The sequence below is a fragment of the Sceloporus undulatus genome, chromosome 2 (assembly GCF_019175285.1).
Source record: "Sceloporus undulatus isolate JIND9_A2432 ecotype Alabama chromosome 2, SceUnd_v1.1, whole genome shotgun sequence".
NCBI lineage: Eukaryota > Metazoa > Chordata > Lepidosauria > Squamata > Phrynosomatidae > Sceloporus > Sceloporus undulatus.
The window spans coordinates 91,684,744-91,700,922 of NC_056523.1; the positions used below are offsets into that span (position 1 = coordinate 91,684,744).

General features: G+C 40.4%; 1 protein-coding gene across 1 annotated transcript in view; it reads right to left on the reverse strand.

Annotated features, from left to right (window-relative positions):
* Positions 1-10,834, reverse strand: part of SLC6A7 (solute carrier family 6 member 7) — a 34,488-nt gene extending 23,654 nt beyond the window's left edge. Inside the window, exons 1-2 of the mRNA XM_042455663.1 lie at positions 10,579-10,834; positions 137-317 (exon numbers count right to left, since the gene is read on the reverse strand). Of these exons, the coding sequence (XP_042311597.1) occupies positions 137-317; positions 10,579-10,611 (214 nt within the window). The 5' untranslated portion in view covers positions 10,612-10,834. The remainder of the gene's footprint in view (positions 1-136; positions 318-10,578) is intronic.
* Between the last annotated feature and the right edge of the window lie 5,345 nt (positions 10,835-16,179).

Consider the following 16,179-nt stretch of genomic DNA (forward strand, 5'->3'; position numbering starts at 1 on the left):
ATGTCTTGGGCCAGCCTGCCCAATTTCTATTGTTTGTTTTCAATATGGATATGAAACCTGTAAACATAAACCATCAAAGAATGGTCACATATTCCACAAAGGGCAAGTAACAAAATCACTGTTGTCCAGTGCTTACCTCCCCCATTTGTATAAGCACGGTATGGAAACCTCCAGACATTCCCCAATCCAACACAGTAGCCAATACAAGACAAGAGAAAATCCAGTTTGCCTGTCCAGTTCCCTCTGTCTTCAGGGTATTCATTCTCTAAGTCATCCCCTTGATCACTTGGGGTCATCAACAGGTCTGGAATGACTGGCTGGCAAAGGGAAAAAAGAAAATATTGAGGAGGAAATTAAAGATGTATGTGAAAGGAAATACAAAGCAAATTTCAGAGATCGTGAGGTAATAATAAAAGCTAGAGTGTGGTATACAAATCAAGATGAGCGCTTACTTTACTCCACTGGATCACAATCACAGTTTGCCTCAAGGCGCATTTCCCCAAGCAGTTGCTGTTCATAACTTGATGTGGCAGCAACAGGTCATAAGATGCATGTGCTGATCAACCATCATAAACAAACATCTCAGACAGGACTCTCATATCACATCTTAAACCACTGTTTCTTTCACCCCAATGGAGTCAGTTCACATATTTCAACTATGAAGCATGAGGGGATCAGCTTCACACCACTGGCAGCATTATCCACACAGTGGTCATGAAGCAAACAGTGGGCTCCTTCTGCCCGCACAACACAGTAAGGTTTATGTGAGCAGAGCTATTAAGCAGAGTAAATCAAGAAGAGTAAATCAAAGCAGAGTAAATCAAATCGAAACACTCATAACAGCTTCTCTGCTTCATGTTTCAGTCACAAAATGGCATTGGGGCTTTTTATGCCCCAATACATTACATTGGTAAGGCAAAAATATCCCACTGGCAAAATGTAATAGTTTTCTTGGGACAATTTTTTGTCTCTGTGATTTTTTGATCTGGTTAAGAAAAACACAACTGTAAATGCCAAATGTCCATAATGTGGGGACCCTGTTTACTTTTTTATAACTTGATAAGTGACAATCTTGTAACATGTTTATTTTGTAGGCCCAGTTCTGTGTGAATTCTGGAACACTGGTATCTCTGTGGGAATTGTTGGTTTTTTTAATTTATTACACTTATTACCACCACCCCCCCCTTTTCTCAAAATGGGGTCCAAGGGAGCTTACAATAATTTTCAAAAGATCCAACTAAAACATTAATTCACAAAATTAAAGATGTGTGTGGGGAATTATAGGACAGGAATCCTGCTGGCTACTATTGGCTGGTTTAAGAATTGCCCAGCTGGGGTGGGGATGGGGGGGTCTTCATAGTAAACATTTTTCACTTGACATGGTCTCCAAGCAAATTTTCTTAACAGTCCAGTTTCAGGTGCTTAATTTGATTAAAAGAAGAACTGGGTGGGTTGGTGGGTGCGTAAGCCACACATTTAGGAGTTCTTCCTTAATAGGGGCTCCAAGTGCACTGAAGAAATAATCCAGTTTGACACCACTTTAACTACCATGGCTGAAGGCTAGGGAACCCTGAGAACTGTAGTTTGTTGTGGCACCAGAGCTCTCTGACAGAGAAAGCTAAATGTCTCACAAAACTATAGTTCCCAGAATTCCATAGCACTGAGCCATGGCAGTTAAAGTGATGGCAACATGGATTATTTCTGCAGTACAGATGCAGCCAGGGCCTGGCAACTTTTAGTGACAGACTGTCAATGCTCAGTAAGACTTTAACTTTGATTATAAATTTATCTGTTTCCTTAGAAATGGTTCCAGGATGAGATCTGGTGAGAGCCGGCCCAAATGAAGCACTGGCCCTCTATCACTGTTCATCTAGCACCACGGCAGGCTAGAGCTAGAAAGACTGTGCTCTCTTGGTCAGTTTCCATGGAGACAAGGGAAGAAAGTGTAAGTGAGGAAATGGAACTAATAGTGAAGCACAGATTTACCTTCCATATGTTTATACACTGTTAGGAGCACATGTACAACTCCCTGTACACAGAACCAGGCCACAAACGTGCCTGTACACGGTCAGGTTAATCTAACATAGGTAGAAAGACAAATACACAAGTATGGAGCAGGCATGTGCATCCAGATGTCACAGATGCCATTTAATATATGGGCATACATACATTGTCTACATAAACAGAAGAGCTTTCCTACCCTTCAATAGGGGTTTTTGTTATTGTTAGCTGCTTTCGAGTCAGCTAACTCATGGTGACCCTGTGAATGGACATCCTTTATAATAAATTTTTTTTTCTTGTAAGGGACAAGTTTTCTGGCCATTAAATAGAGGCTATTCCATTATAATAAGGGACATCTGGAAACCATAATTTAGTGATAAAGAGGACTAGATTACTTAGAAGAAAACACGGGCAGCACAGCATATTCAGAGTGCCCACAATCTACCTTTTTGCATGTCATAATAATGATGCAGATTTTAATCCAGAAGCCACACAGAAATGTTCTTTTGAGGCCATATTTCTCTGTTTTACTAATACCCATCACTGATGAAGGAAAATCTAGCAATGTTAAGGTCATGTATGCAAAATAGGAGACAGGGATGCTGGAGTGGGGATCCACTCTGGGCTGAAACCCACTCATCCCCAGGAGGAAATTCATTCAATTTGGGGAGAAATCCACAAACCCTGCCACCCCATTCACACAGCATCATACTCATATACACAAATCCACTCACTCCCCATTGAAAACACTGTAAAGCAAATCCTCCCCACCCAGTTCTGTTTTCACTGATTTTTCCTCGCTTTCTCCTTTCAGGATGTTCTTTCCTGCTTCTCTAGCAAATGTATTATTTTTAGAAAGCTTTTTCAGAATTGGCCACAAAAGAACATTCTTGGTCCTGTACAGAAACAGGAAGCCCCAGTGTGTCGATTAATGGAACACAGGGTGTGCATCTACACTGTGGAAATAATGCAGGTCAACACCACTTTAAGTGTTATAGCTCCATGCTATAGAATCTCGGGATTGTTAGTTTGACAAGGTCTTTAGCCTTCTCTGCGAAAGTTACTGAAGTTGCTGTGCTGAATACAGGTTTATCTAGTAAGATTTTTTTGTGTGTGGTGCTGTCCATGGTACTTTGCATTTTATTTATTCTTTATGGCCTGTTACAGACAGCCAAAATAAAGCTGCTTCGAGTCACTTTGGAGGTATGGTATTTCAATGATACAGTACATGCATCCTAAGAGTCCAAAGGCCGCACCAAAGCCATGCTCCAGTCCTAAGGACTGGAGTGCAGCTTTGGTGAAGCTTCCAGACTCTTAGGACTCATGCAACATTGAAATACCATATCTCCAAAGTGACTCGAAGCAGCTTTATTTTGGCTGTCTGTAACAGGCCCATGTGTGCATGTAGAATGCATGCACAAAAATACATGGTTTTTGGACCTCCCAAGTTAGTCTGAGCTTAGCAAGACCACACCCTGGGATCTGCACTCTAAACCAATGGGACACTTTACAAAGGCAACCAGATGTAGAAGACATTGCAATAATTCTAACTATTCAGAAACTTCGGCAGGTCCAAAATAGTGACTGGGGTCATCTACATGATAATCATGGTTTATAAAGCCCTATATGGCTTAGGTCCAGACTACCTGAAGGATCACATCTCCCTGTTCTCAGTGTCTTTAGGTCCTCAGGGGAAGGCTTTCTTTCAGTCCCAGCACTATCACAGGGTCATTTGGTGAAGACATGAGAGAGAGCCTTCGCAGTGGTTGCTTCCACCCTTTCAAATGCTCTTCCATGGGAGGCTAGGCTTATTCCTTTCTTGCTCTCCTTTCTTCAGCAGGCAAAAATAAACGTTGGTTTTGTTTGAGGAGGCTTTTAATGACAGGGAGCCTACTTATAGGAGCCTGGGTGGTGCAGTGGTTAAATGCCTGTACTTCAGCCACTCACTCAAAACCACAAGGTTGCGAGTTCAAGACCAGAAAAAGGGCCCAAGGTTGACTCAGGCTTGCATCCTTCCGAGGAGGTCGCTAAAATGAGTACCCAGATTGTTGGGGCAAATTAGCTTACAGTTGTAAACTGCTTAGGCGGTATGAAGCGGTATATAAATCAAGCTTGTTTGTTATAGGGATGGGAGGTACTCTAGTTTTAATCTGTGTATTTTTAATGATCTTACATTCTTTAAAGTATTATTTTTAAAATTGCAGCATTTTAATTGTGTTTTCACTTTATCACAATGTTTTTAGCTAATTTTGTTTTATTGTTTGTGAGCTGCCTCGAGTCCCATACCAGAGGAAGAGCATTATATGCATACAATAAATAAATAACTGACTGATCTCCAAATTATTTGCTTTGGTCTGTTTTAAATATTACATAAACTGGATCCATCCCAGAGGGGTTTTTTTGTGGGGAGGGAGGATCAATGCAAAGTTTCAGAAACTGTCTTCTGTATGGAAGTGGAAAGCCTTTTTATTTCATATCTGCTACAGGCCTAGCCCTAAATCAGTTTTGACACGTAATCATTAAATATAAGTACAAGCAATTTCTTTGAAATTCAACTCAGAGGCAGTATGATGGGCTAAACTATTTACTTGGGTCTTTTAATCATTTCTTTTCCACAAATCCATCTTGGATTGTTTTCCTCATTTTCAGAGATCTCCACTTTGACCCAAAACAAAACAAACTTATTTATGACAGAGGTTTCTAATTACTACAATTAATAATTGCAAATCTTTCTTGGAATTATTTGTTCAGAGAGGTTTCAGATTGTCTTCTTTTGAGTCTGAGAGAGTGTGACTTGCCCAAGGTCACCCAATGGGGTTTAGGGCCAAGCTAGGAATTAAATCATGGTCTCTAGAGTCATGGTTCAACACTCAATGCTAGCTGTCTAAATTCTAAATGTCCTTCCCCCAAATTGAAAACCCCAAGAGTCCATAGGTTGTTAGGATGTTACCATGGCAGTGAAGGTGGAATCATAGCAAGATCATTGCATAGTGCAAAAGAGTCCCTGGAGATCCCTGGCATTCCCCCCTGATGATCACCTATCCAAATACTAACAGGCCTGCTTAGCTATGTGCTCAGTGTGATGGTCATATAGCAACATCTAGAGAGCTACACATTGCACTCACATAGGAGATATGACGAAATAGTGCATACCTAGGGTTATAATACATAAGAAAAGGAAACTTTATTATTATCAAGCTATAGAAACAAAGTATCTACTGGGCATGATGGAAATGAGATCTGTGACTGATATAAAGGGATGTGATTATGGTCCAAAACATACTGCAGAAATAATCCAGTTTGATACCACTTTAATTGCCCTGGTTCAATGATAGGGAATTCTGGGAACTGTAGTTTTGTGAGACATTAAGCCTTCTCTGTCAGAGAGCTCTGGTGCCACAATCAACTACAATTCCCAGGATTCTCTAGCATTGAGCCAAGGCAATTAAAGCACTCAAACTGGATTATTTCTGCAGTGTGTTTTGGACCTATATCATCTTTGTGCCAGGAACTCAGATCCCAATCAAGTTTTTAAAAAATTGACCCTCCAATGATTGGACTATTTAGATGGCAATTGTTCCTTTCCAAAACAATATGCAAATCTGACAACAGCCTGTCTCTCCATATGTTGCTTGCAGTGAGAAAAGCAAATGCTAGTTTTTCATAATCTTCTTTGCCTTTTTTTGAAAACATGAAGTCAAGTTTAAAGTTAAAGCTACACTGTGCACTTAAAAATAATTAAGTATTTCAAGGCCCCATGAGTCAAGCATTCATTAGGTAAATTATCTAACAATGGATGCTTTCAGACAAGGCATTTATTGTGCAACTATTTGTTTCAAACACAGAACTTTTCATTGCACCCCAATCTCCTTGCTTTCTGTACATTATCCTCCCACTGCTTCTGTCTTTTTTTAAATAAGAGAAAATCCATAGAGAAAGGGAACGTGGAATAACCACACGGTGTCTCTTGGCTGGTAGCAGTAGCAGCTGCCCACCTGAACTGGAAGCACCCGAGGTTTCAGTGGGATAATGGTGTTTTCAAGCAAAATTTTTATGGCCTCTGCTTTTTCCTAATGTCAAAATGTTATCTGCATTTATTGTGGCCAGTTTGATGAAAGCATCAGAGACAGCAGATATGCCTAATGAGCAGGAAAATGTACCATTAGATATTCCCACATCAAGCCTTATAAGTGTATTATTAATAAGTACCAGATGGATGCGATAAACAGCTTTTTGCATGAAGAGAGTTTCGTGTGTGTGTGTGTGAGAGAGAGAGAGAGAGAGAGAGAAACTATACTAAAGCCTCTCTTTTTTTTTACTGATTATGATAATCATGTCTGTACCATAAATTGACAGTGCCTGAAATTCCAATCAATGAAGCAACTCCAGATTTTAATCCAATGTTTAAATCAGCTGTTTGAGATGTACTTATTTAAAAGTCATACTAAAAAGGGATTAAAGTCATGCTAAAACCTGGATTCTCTATCCCACTTTCATGGAAATCATGATGAAGCTGGGCTCCTGAGAAAACTTAGTAGTCATAGGATAAAAAAGAAATCTTTTGGAGTATTGGAAACTGATTAAAACAATGTTCCTGAGACTGAAGTGGAGGCTGGTAGATTCCCCCCCCCCCCCCGTGTGTCAGGGACTAGCACCATATTTGTTCACATTGTTACAATTGTTGTTTCTTTCTTGGAAGCTTACTGTGGACCATCAGCCAATGACTCATGAATTAATACTGCTTCATAGATCAACATTTTGAATAATGCCAGGTAAAGGAATAAAAAGTAATTAATAAACGTAAATGAACTGTTCACATCATGGAGGAATATGAACAATGCAGTCCCTCTTCCCATATATATATATGGTGTTTTGGTGTTCTTCGGAACACCAAAAGAAACCCTTAAAGTAAATAAAGTTTGGCTACCAGTCCTGAAGAACACCAAAACCAGGACTCAGCAAATGCAAATGAGAAACCACCCAGGGTCAGGGGCTTTCCCAGCAGACAATGATCACCAATTAACAGACACTAATCTTCCTTTGCATATCCTCCTACCCCGAGGAGGCCATCAACAACAGAACAATACCCAGATTAACATGGGAATCACTCCACCTCACCTAGGATCACACAATACACACACACACACACACTCATCCAGGTCAGCATTCTCTGAAGATGGCAGTGAAACATCAGGAATAAACTCTTACAGAGGATGGCCACATAGCCTAAAAAAACCACAAAAAACTATAACAAGAACAGTTTTCTGGTTACTCCAGATTATATGCATAGTTAGCAAATAGATTTTTTTTGGGGGGGGGGGGAATTCCAGAAGGACCTCTTCAAACTGGAAGAATAGGCATTAAAATGACAAATAAAATTCACTGTAAGCAAGTACAGTAAGAAGTGATGGGTACTGAGAAGAAAAGATCAGAGTTGGTGTGACAACAGAGAAAGACTGGGCTTAAAGTGGAATGCTTAATGAAAATTCTCACAATGGTAAACTACTCTAGAGAAAGGGAAAATTCTAAGTTGGGCATAATGAAAAAAGGAATTGAAACTAAAATTGCTGATGTCATAGTACCTTTATACAAATCCATGGGGTGATCAAACATAGAATAACATGTTCAGATCTTATCACTGTATCTGAAAAATGATACTGCTGAGTTGAAAAAGGCACAGAAGAAGGCAACTAGAATGATCAAGGGGTGGGAAGACTCCCAGTTCAGGGAAGACTGCAATGTTTGGTAACATTTAGGTTAGGACAAAAGAAAAAAGTGGTAGAAGGGTTCATTATTCATGTGTGGGTGTCTTTCATAATAGTAGAACCCAGGATTATCCATTGAAGCTAAATGTTGGCAGAATTCAGAACAAATAAGATGAAATATTTCTTCACATTGCACATAGTTTTAACGATGGGATTTGCTTCTACATATGTAATAATGGAGCACAACTAGGACTGCTTTGAAAGGGGATTAGTGATACTTGAGAAGAATAGCACTTTCAATGATTATCAGCATGTTCACCATATAGTGCCTCTAAAATTAGACACAGCATGCCACATCAATACAAGGTGATGGGGAACATACATGGGAAAGTTATTGGGGAGCAGGCACTGCAGTTCTGGTAATCTCTAAATTAGTATGGGAGCCAGATAAGCTTGATGGTGGGTTCTAGGAACTGTAGTCAAAAATATAACTTTCCCAACCTCTAGATAACATCGAGCTAGCATGAAAATAGTGTGTGTATGCATGTGCTTTCAAGTCACCTGTCGATTTATGGTACCTCATTAATTTTTCATAGGGTTTTCTTAGGTAACGAATACTCAGAGATGGTTTTTGCTAGTTCCTTCTTCCAAAATACAGCCTACACCAAAGGAAAACAGCACTGACTTTATCAAAACCTGAGCAAGGCCCTTGTTTGTTTGGTCTGATATCAGCTGCATAAGAGAGACTTTTGATTACTCAGTGTTCAGAGACAACCATTAAGCAGGAAACAGGATATCTGTCCTTATTTGGGAATGTGCATCTTCATAAATTTTGTTCTCAGAGGCAAGAATCTACAATATTATCATTTTTCTCCTCACTGTGAGAAAATATTTGAAAACTACACAGCTTTCAAAGACTATTCAAAGTCTGAACTTACTCTATGCACACACACACAAATGCACAAACTGGTGTTGGGGCTTTTTTTTTTTTGCACAGAAAACTGGATTTTCTGTGCAGAAAAAAACAAGTCCTTGTACAAAATAACTAGTATTATATGTGCAAAAAATAGCATTTGTCTTTTAAAAATACTAGTTTTCACGTGCATGACTAATTATGATTACTTTGTTCCTCAACCTGGCAGGAATATGTGAGATTACCTTTGCTGTTCTACCCCTGGCAGAAAAATGTTGCTGGTTGGCTCTGGGTGGAGTCAGAAGTTTCAGAAAGAGCTGGATGGTGTGTGTGTGTGTGAGAGAGAGAGAGAGAGAGAGAGAGAGGTTACAAACCGCCACTTGGGACGTCCTCAGGACGTCCCAGTTTAAAAAAGGGCCGTCTCTTTGTCCATAACAAATGGTGGCGGCCGTTCCACACGGCCGCCGCCATCTTGACGTAACGGACGCTGTGCATCTGCATGTCGCTAATGACGTCGCGAGTGCGCCATTGGCGCCTCGCGCCGTCATTAGCACACCGTCAGAAGAAGCTCCATTTTGGAGTTTCTTTTTTGTTCTGTAAGGGAGCCGCGCGGTTTGGCTGCGGCGGCTCCCTCGTGGAGCAAACAGCAGTGCCGGGAGACCGCCGCAAAGCGGCGGTTTGTAACGCCTCCCCGGAATCTATCTTGTATCAAGTCAGACCATTGGTCCATTTACCTATACTGGCAGATGGGCCAATAACAGCAATGACTCTTCAACTTTTCAAGCAGGATTATTCGGCACTCTATCTCAAGAATCCTGGTATTGATCAATGGTCATTGGTTGTATTTTTATCTATTGTTCTATGTTCTTCATTTTATTGTTCTTTCTTTTGTATGCTGTTACCCACCTTGATCCAATACAGGGAGAGGCAGGATATAAATTATTATTATTATTATTATTATTATTATTATTATTATCCATCCAAATATTTACTGGGACTGGCCCTACTTAGCTTCTAAAATCACAAGATCAGGCCTGTGTTCAGGGGAACATGGTCATTGCCTCCTCATGAAGGTATAAAGGTGGGAGGTGAAATGAAAAATCACTAACATAAAATTGTTGTTATTGTGTAACTTCAAATCGTTGCCAACTTATAGCAACCCTATCATGGAGTTTTCTTGGCAAGATTTGTTCAGAGGCAGTTTGCCTATGCCTTCTTTTCAGGCTGAGAAAGTGTGGATTATTGGGTGTGGGGAAGGAAGGAAGCAACTCAATGATGAAATCCTAGAGGGCCTGTATATGCAAAGACTCAAGCAGACCTGGCTAGTGTCTTGCACCACCAGTTCCCAATGTGGACCAATACTGTAGACCACCTGATGGCTTGTGCCGAAAGATAGGCTACCTGCTGTTCAGCATTCCCCAACATCTCTCCCTTTTTCCATGCCTTGATGTCTCTCCCTCATCACTCCAGCACCTGTTACAGTTTGGATGCAGAGGAAGAGCCAATAAATTCAAACACAGCAGAGAGTGGAGCCTCACACCTGAATGTCTTCTCTCCCAACTACACCCAGATTGGCAGAATCCTCCTGGCAGAAACACTTGCCACCCACCAGGGGGGAAAAGCAACTGCCTTAGGAGGCTGGATGGCTACATCGGACAAACCCAGCTTTCTGTACATGGCTGTTTATTGAACCTGCTCATTAAGAAAATACAAGAACAAGAGCAAGAAGAGTTCATTTTGAAATGACACTGCCACCTTGCTTTGCCCTGTCCAACATGCATGAGACAAATTATTACTAATTCCCTGGTACCTGAGTAAGCACCCTCTGCCACCCGCAGCTGAGGCTGTGCCCCTCTCTTCCAGCCTTGTTAAGCCTCCCCATTGCTTCAGCAATCCTCCTCCTCCCTGGCTTGTGGCATCTTGTGAGGTACCTCCGGTACAAATTGCTGCCACTCTTACCTTCTGAGAATGGTGCTCCTGACCCTTCTTCATTGTGGAGTTGCGTTGCTATGCACTCCCTTCCTGCATTCACAGGCACACACACTCTCTCTTCTCCACTTGTTCAGGAGATGTGCTGTTTCTCTCTCTACACAACAATGGGAAGGACAGGAGGAGTATCTGAAAAGTACTAGCAGAACAACAGATCTCCTTCCTTTCTGAATCACTCCTTCTTGACTGAATCTTTCTAGCACAGGAAGATGAGCACTGTCTAGAATAAAACACACACACACAGAGAGAGAGAGAGAGAGAGAGAGAGAGAGCACTACTAGGGAGGGCTAGTGGCAACGCAGGCTAGACATTGGTATGTTTGGAGTTAGAAGGAAATTGCAGTTTGTCAAGCAGCAAGCGAAGAGCAGCAAATGTCCATGTACTCAAGGGATATGAATTTGGGAGCATGGAAGTATTGATGATTAATTGCCAGGACTGCCACATGATCCCTTCATGGGATGAGGTAGGATGCTACTCTGGGGAAGCAAATGATATAGGAGCACTGGTCCCTTCATGTCCTGTCTCTGGTCCTCCCAGAATTATCTGTCTCACACTTCACTGAAGCAAACATGATACCAAACCATACAAATGGAGCTTAGTCCAGTCTAGCATAGCTCTTGTTATGTTCTTGTTATGATTTTTCTCCTGCTGCTGCAGATTTTTCTCCTACATTCAAGAGATCACTTGCTCTTCAAGAATACAAGAAGTGAGTCAGGGAAGAGGGTGTGAGGTGGGTGAGTGAAATGGGGGGGGGGAAATAACTAGGTAATTGATGATTTGTTTAATAAAAAATTAATACTTCATCCTGTATCACAAATTCCCAGGATGGCATACCCCCCAAAAAATCAATTTAAAAATATATCCATTCTATTTGGTCTGCCATCAGAGCTTGGAAATATTACTTTTGGGGGGAATACACCTCCCAGAATCCCCCAGCCAGTAGTGATTTTTCCAAGCTCTGCATTTTTAAGCCAACTGATCTAAGGCATAGTTCCTATGTAAATGGGTGGGTTGTCCTAATATTGTTCTTGGTGATAATAATAGGTATATAAACACAGCTGTGTATGTTAGAAGACAGTACATATACTTTAAAAGTAAATTTACACACAGAAGTGAACAGAAAGAAGTAGAGGATCTAGGTAATACAGGAGAACTATTGAAAGAGTTCACACAACCAAGGTTAAAAAATCAATGAATTATGTGAAAATGCATATTTACAAATGCAGTTCTTTCCAAATTTGTACCTCTGCACGTGAAATTCAAGCAAAAAAGATCTCACTCCTGCGTATAAACATATTAATCAATGAAATATTTGTTTTGAATAGATTCAAAGTGGATGCTATCAGCAAACTGAACCGCTGCTGTCCTCATCTCAGCCCAGAGAGGTATTGTTTCCATGGTTATCTACAGTTTCCCTGCTCTTGATTTACTTTTTCCCTCCATCTGTGACTGTGTATGCTCACACAGCTGATATCAGATTTATTCTATTGTCCTTTATGATACTAATAACTGTATTATATATGCTGGTATTTAATATCCATCATATAATACAAAAAGAAAAAGAGTGTAATGCAGACATGAACAGTAATAATTGAACAATTTAACAATGTATTATATATAATCTCCAAGTAGCTATGATCTTTGATACACTCTTGCTGCAGAAGCAATGTAATTCCAATCTAAGCAACAGCATTAAAAGGAAGAAATATAAGCAAGCCAGACATGGGATAATTTTCATCACAATGAAGAGGACTCTTGAAAATGTTTTGGTGTGCCATTATCATCAAGGGCTACAGAAGACTCCACACTGCCCAAATGTTGAAGTATATACTAATCAGGAGTAGGGAAGTTACTAAGGGCTTAGTTCCTAATTCTTATAGTACATTTATGTCACTTGGGTTACATCTAAACTAGCTCTAAATATGAAAAGCTGAAGGGAGATGGAGTATAATAGAAATATGGTTAAATAAATCTGCCCTTGCACAAAAAGAACAATTTCTGGCTTTTGCTTGTTCATTAGTGAGTTTTTGTGGAATTATAGGAAGTGCTGCCAAGGCCAGGGTGTGGGTATGATCATATACCAACAACTAGACTATGTTTGAAAGTATTTGGCTAGATCTAAAGACCTTGAAGGGTTTTAAAAGATAACAGTCACTTCCGAAAGCACACAGAGGGAGGCATGGGATGGGTTTGTTGTATTGCAGAGGTTGAAAACAGATAATGCCCAGGGATGATGGATGTTTTAGTTCAGCAACACATGAATAATTATATAATAATAAAATTTTATTTATATCCCGCTCCTTCCCAAGATCAGGGCGGCTTACAACAAAGGTTAAAAAACAATGGTGCCATAACAATATAAAAAGATACAACTACACAGGCTAACCATACAATCAATAAAAACAATCAATAAAACTAACAGAATTAAAAACTTCAGGTTCTATAGACCCCAGTCTGATAATGAGTGCCAAAGCAGACAAAATGCATACATTGCTGTTCCAGTGTTATAAAGTTTGGTTTTCAGCTCAGAAAAAGTCCTTCATTAAAGCACAAGGTTTAACAGCCTCAGATTCTGTATCTTGTCTCATATATCCATCCATGTAGGCTGCTTCCAGACATGGTCCTCCCAACTCTAACCATCTTTGATCTTCAGTGATAACTGTAAGAATTGTATTGGATTTTTCTTGCTGTTTGAGATATCCTTGTATGTTTGTGCAACTACATTGCACACTAAGATGCATGACAAGAGCTTGGAAAAGTTACTTTTTGAGCTACTACTCCCATAATTGTCAGATAGATAGATAGATAGATATTCTCAAGCTGCGGGGATGACACAGTCAAGGGAAGAGGAAGGACACATTCACCTACAAAGGTCAGAACACACACATTTACTTGTGAAGCCCAGCACTCATTCCCTATCATCTTTGTGATGGGTAACATTATATTTCATACTAGATGCTTGGTTTAGTGTCCCCAGCAGCTGTCTTTTTTCTGTCTCTAATTTCTCCAGCAAGGAAACAGCCCATAGGTAGCACTGTTTCCCAAATATTGGACCACCTTGTAAATCCAACAACCCCCCGCCTCTTTCTCTTCCCTATTTGCCCACTTCCTGATTAGGATGGCCGCATGAAAAAAGGGACAAGGCTCTTGTGCCATTATTGTTATTCTTATGGTTATTAACTTTATTGATATCCTACCTTTTCCACAAAATTGGGACTCAAGTCAGCTTATCAAGAAAAACTAAATTGTGAAACATAACAAAAAAAAACCCAACCGCCAAAAAAAAAAAAAAACACAGACAAAAGTCTAGATCAGGGGTAGGCAACCCTTTTGAGCCGGGGGCCGGGTTGCTGTCCTTCAGACAACTGGGGCGCCGAAGCCAAAAAATAAATAATTAAATATTGTGTAAAAAATTAAATAAATAAATAAACCAGGACAAATGTAGGACAAAATTTTCAAATGGAGGGCACTTTTTTTTAAAAAATGGACACGCAAAAAAATTTGCTGATTTTTTACAAAAATGTTAAGATAAATGCATGTTTCTGAGGCTTCTATAGACAATTGCCCCACCATGCCCCTCGCACGAGACACCAAAGGCCCCGGCGGCAATCGGTGGCAGGACCGGGCTGGGGCCGGTCCCAAGGCCTCGCCGGGCCGCATCCGGCCCGCGGGCCACAGGTTGCCTATCCCTGGTCTAGATTAAAATTACATGACCCACAAAATTAAAATAGTTGTGCAGAAGAGGGAATTTCGGCAGACAAGGCTCACAAGCTGGACCCTTTGCCACATAACAGTTAAAGGTAGAGGAGACCTGTCCTCTTTTTCATGTGGCCACCCTGTTTGTCCTAACTAGTGCATCTTACTGAGGTCTATGCAGTGGCCACTGCTCAGAGCACCCGGGGGATTGTGGAAGTTTTTGTCCACCAAAGTAACTTTTTCATGCAATAAATCAAAGCTGCAGAACAAAAATGAAGAGCAACTCCTTATGTTTGATCAGGCACTTGCTGTGTGCATCTCAGTGTACAATTACACATGCTTTCAGGGTCAGTGAAACAGACCCTTATTTTGATCTACATTATTGTGGGATGGGTAGCTGAGTGCATGCCTTCCTTTCATCTTCCCTCTCCTTTTATTTCCTGCCTGCCTCTTTCCAATCTGTTTGACCTTCCTTGGGCTTCACAGTCCACCCTGCTTTTTCTAAACAGATTCACACTGAGCTGTCCCTCAGGAATTCAGGTGTGCTGGTGGCTCAGGGAACATCATGAACAATTGTGACATGACATCCTCTTTTTATCCAATGTCTAATGTCCTTGCTCCCCCTACTGGCAAAACCATGAAGGAGGCATGATTATATTGAAGCACATTACGTTTGTTTCTGCTCTTGCAGCCCTTCTTTCAAAGGAAGTAATATTTATTGATGGGGTTGCATGTTTAGCAGAAATAAGACAATGCAAACTAGTCATACCTAGGTCTCTGAGAGTGAGGTTGAACTCTGCAGAGCTTAATTTTTGTTGTTGTTGTTAACTACCCTCAAGTTGATCTCGATTCATGGCGACCCCGTGACCATCTATCTAACATGCAGCCTTCCTTTTTTCCTAATTCCTTCCACTTTTCCTAACATTATTGTCTTTTCTAATGAGTCGTGTCTTCTTATGACATGAGCAAAATACAACAGCCTCAATTTAGTCATCTTTGCCTCCAGGGAAATTTCAGGCTTGATATGCTCTAGGATATATCTATTTGTTCTTTTTGCTGTCTGTGGTATCCTCAGCATTCTTCTCCAACCACATCTCAAATGAATATATTTTCTTTTTGCCCATTTTTTCAAATTGTCCAGCTCTTTCATCCATACATGGTCATGGGGAATACAGTTGCATGTACAGTTATGACTTTTGTGCTTAATTGTATATCTTTGCTCTTTAGGATCTTTTCTAGTTCTTTCATAGCTGCCCTTCCCATTTTTAGTCTTCTGCTGATTTCCTGACTGCAGTCCCCATTCTGAACTATGTTTGATCCCAGGAATAGAAAGTCTTTCTCTATTTCTATTTCCTCATTGTCTAGATTGAACCTGTGAAGATCCTCAGTGGTCATTATTTTTGTTTTCTTTATGTTAAACAGTAAGCCTGCATTTTCACTTTCTTTCTTGACTTTTCTCAATAGTTGCTTTAGGTATCCAATGTTTTCTGCTAATTATATGGTGTCGCAGGCATATCATAGATTGTTGATGTTTCTTCCTCCTATTTACACTCCTTCTTCTTCTGTGTCCAAACCTGCTCTTCGTATAGTATGTTCTGCATAGAAGTTGAAAAAAATAGGATGCAAGGATGCATCCTTGTCTGACCCCCTTTGCCAATTGAGAAACTTTCTGTTCTGTTCTAACCATTGCCTCTTGTCCTGAGTACAGATTCCTCATCAGGATTATTAGATATATTGGCACTCCCATGCCTTTAAGGGCACTCCATAGCCTTTCATTATCTATGCAGTCAGACTTCACTATAGTCCAGTGATAGCAAACCTTTTAAAGACCGAGTGCCCAAACTTAAATGTGTTCCTGCACCATGTGTTACCCAG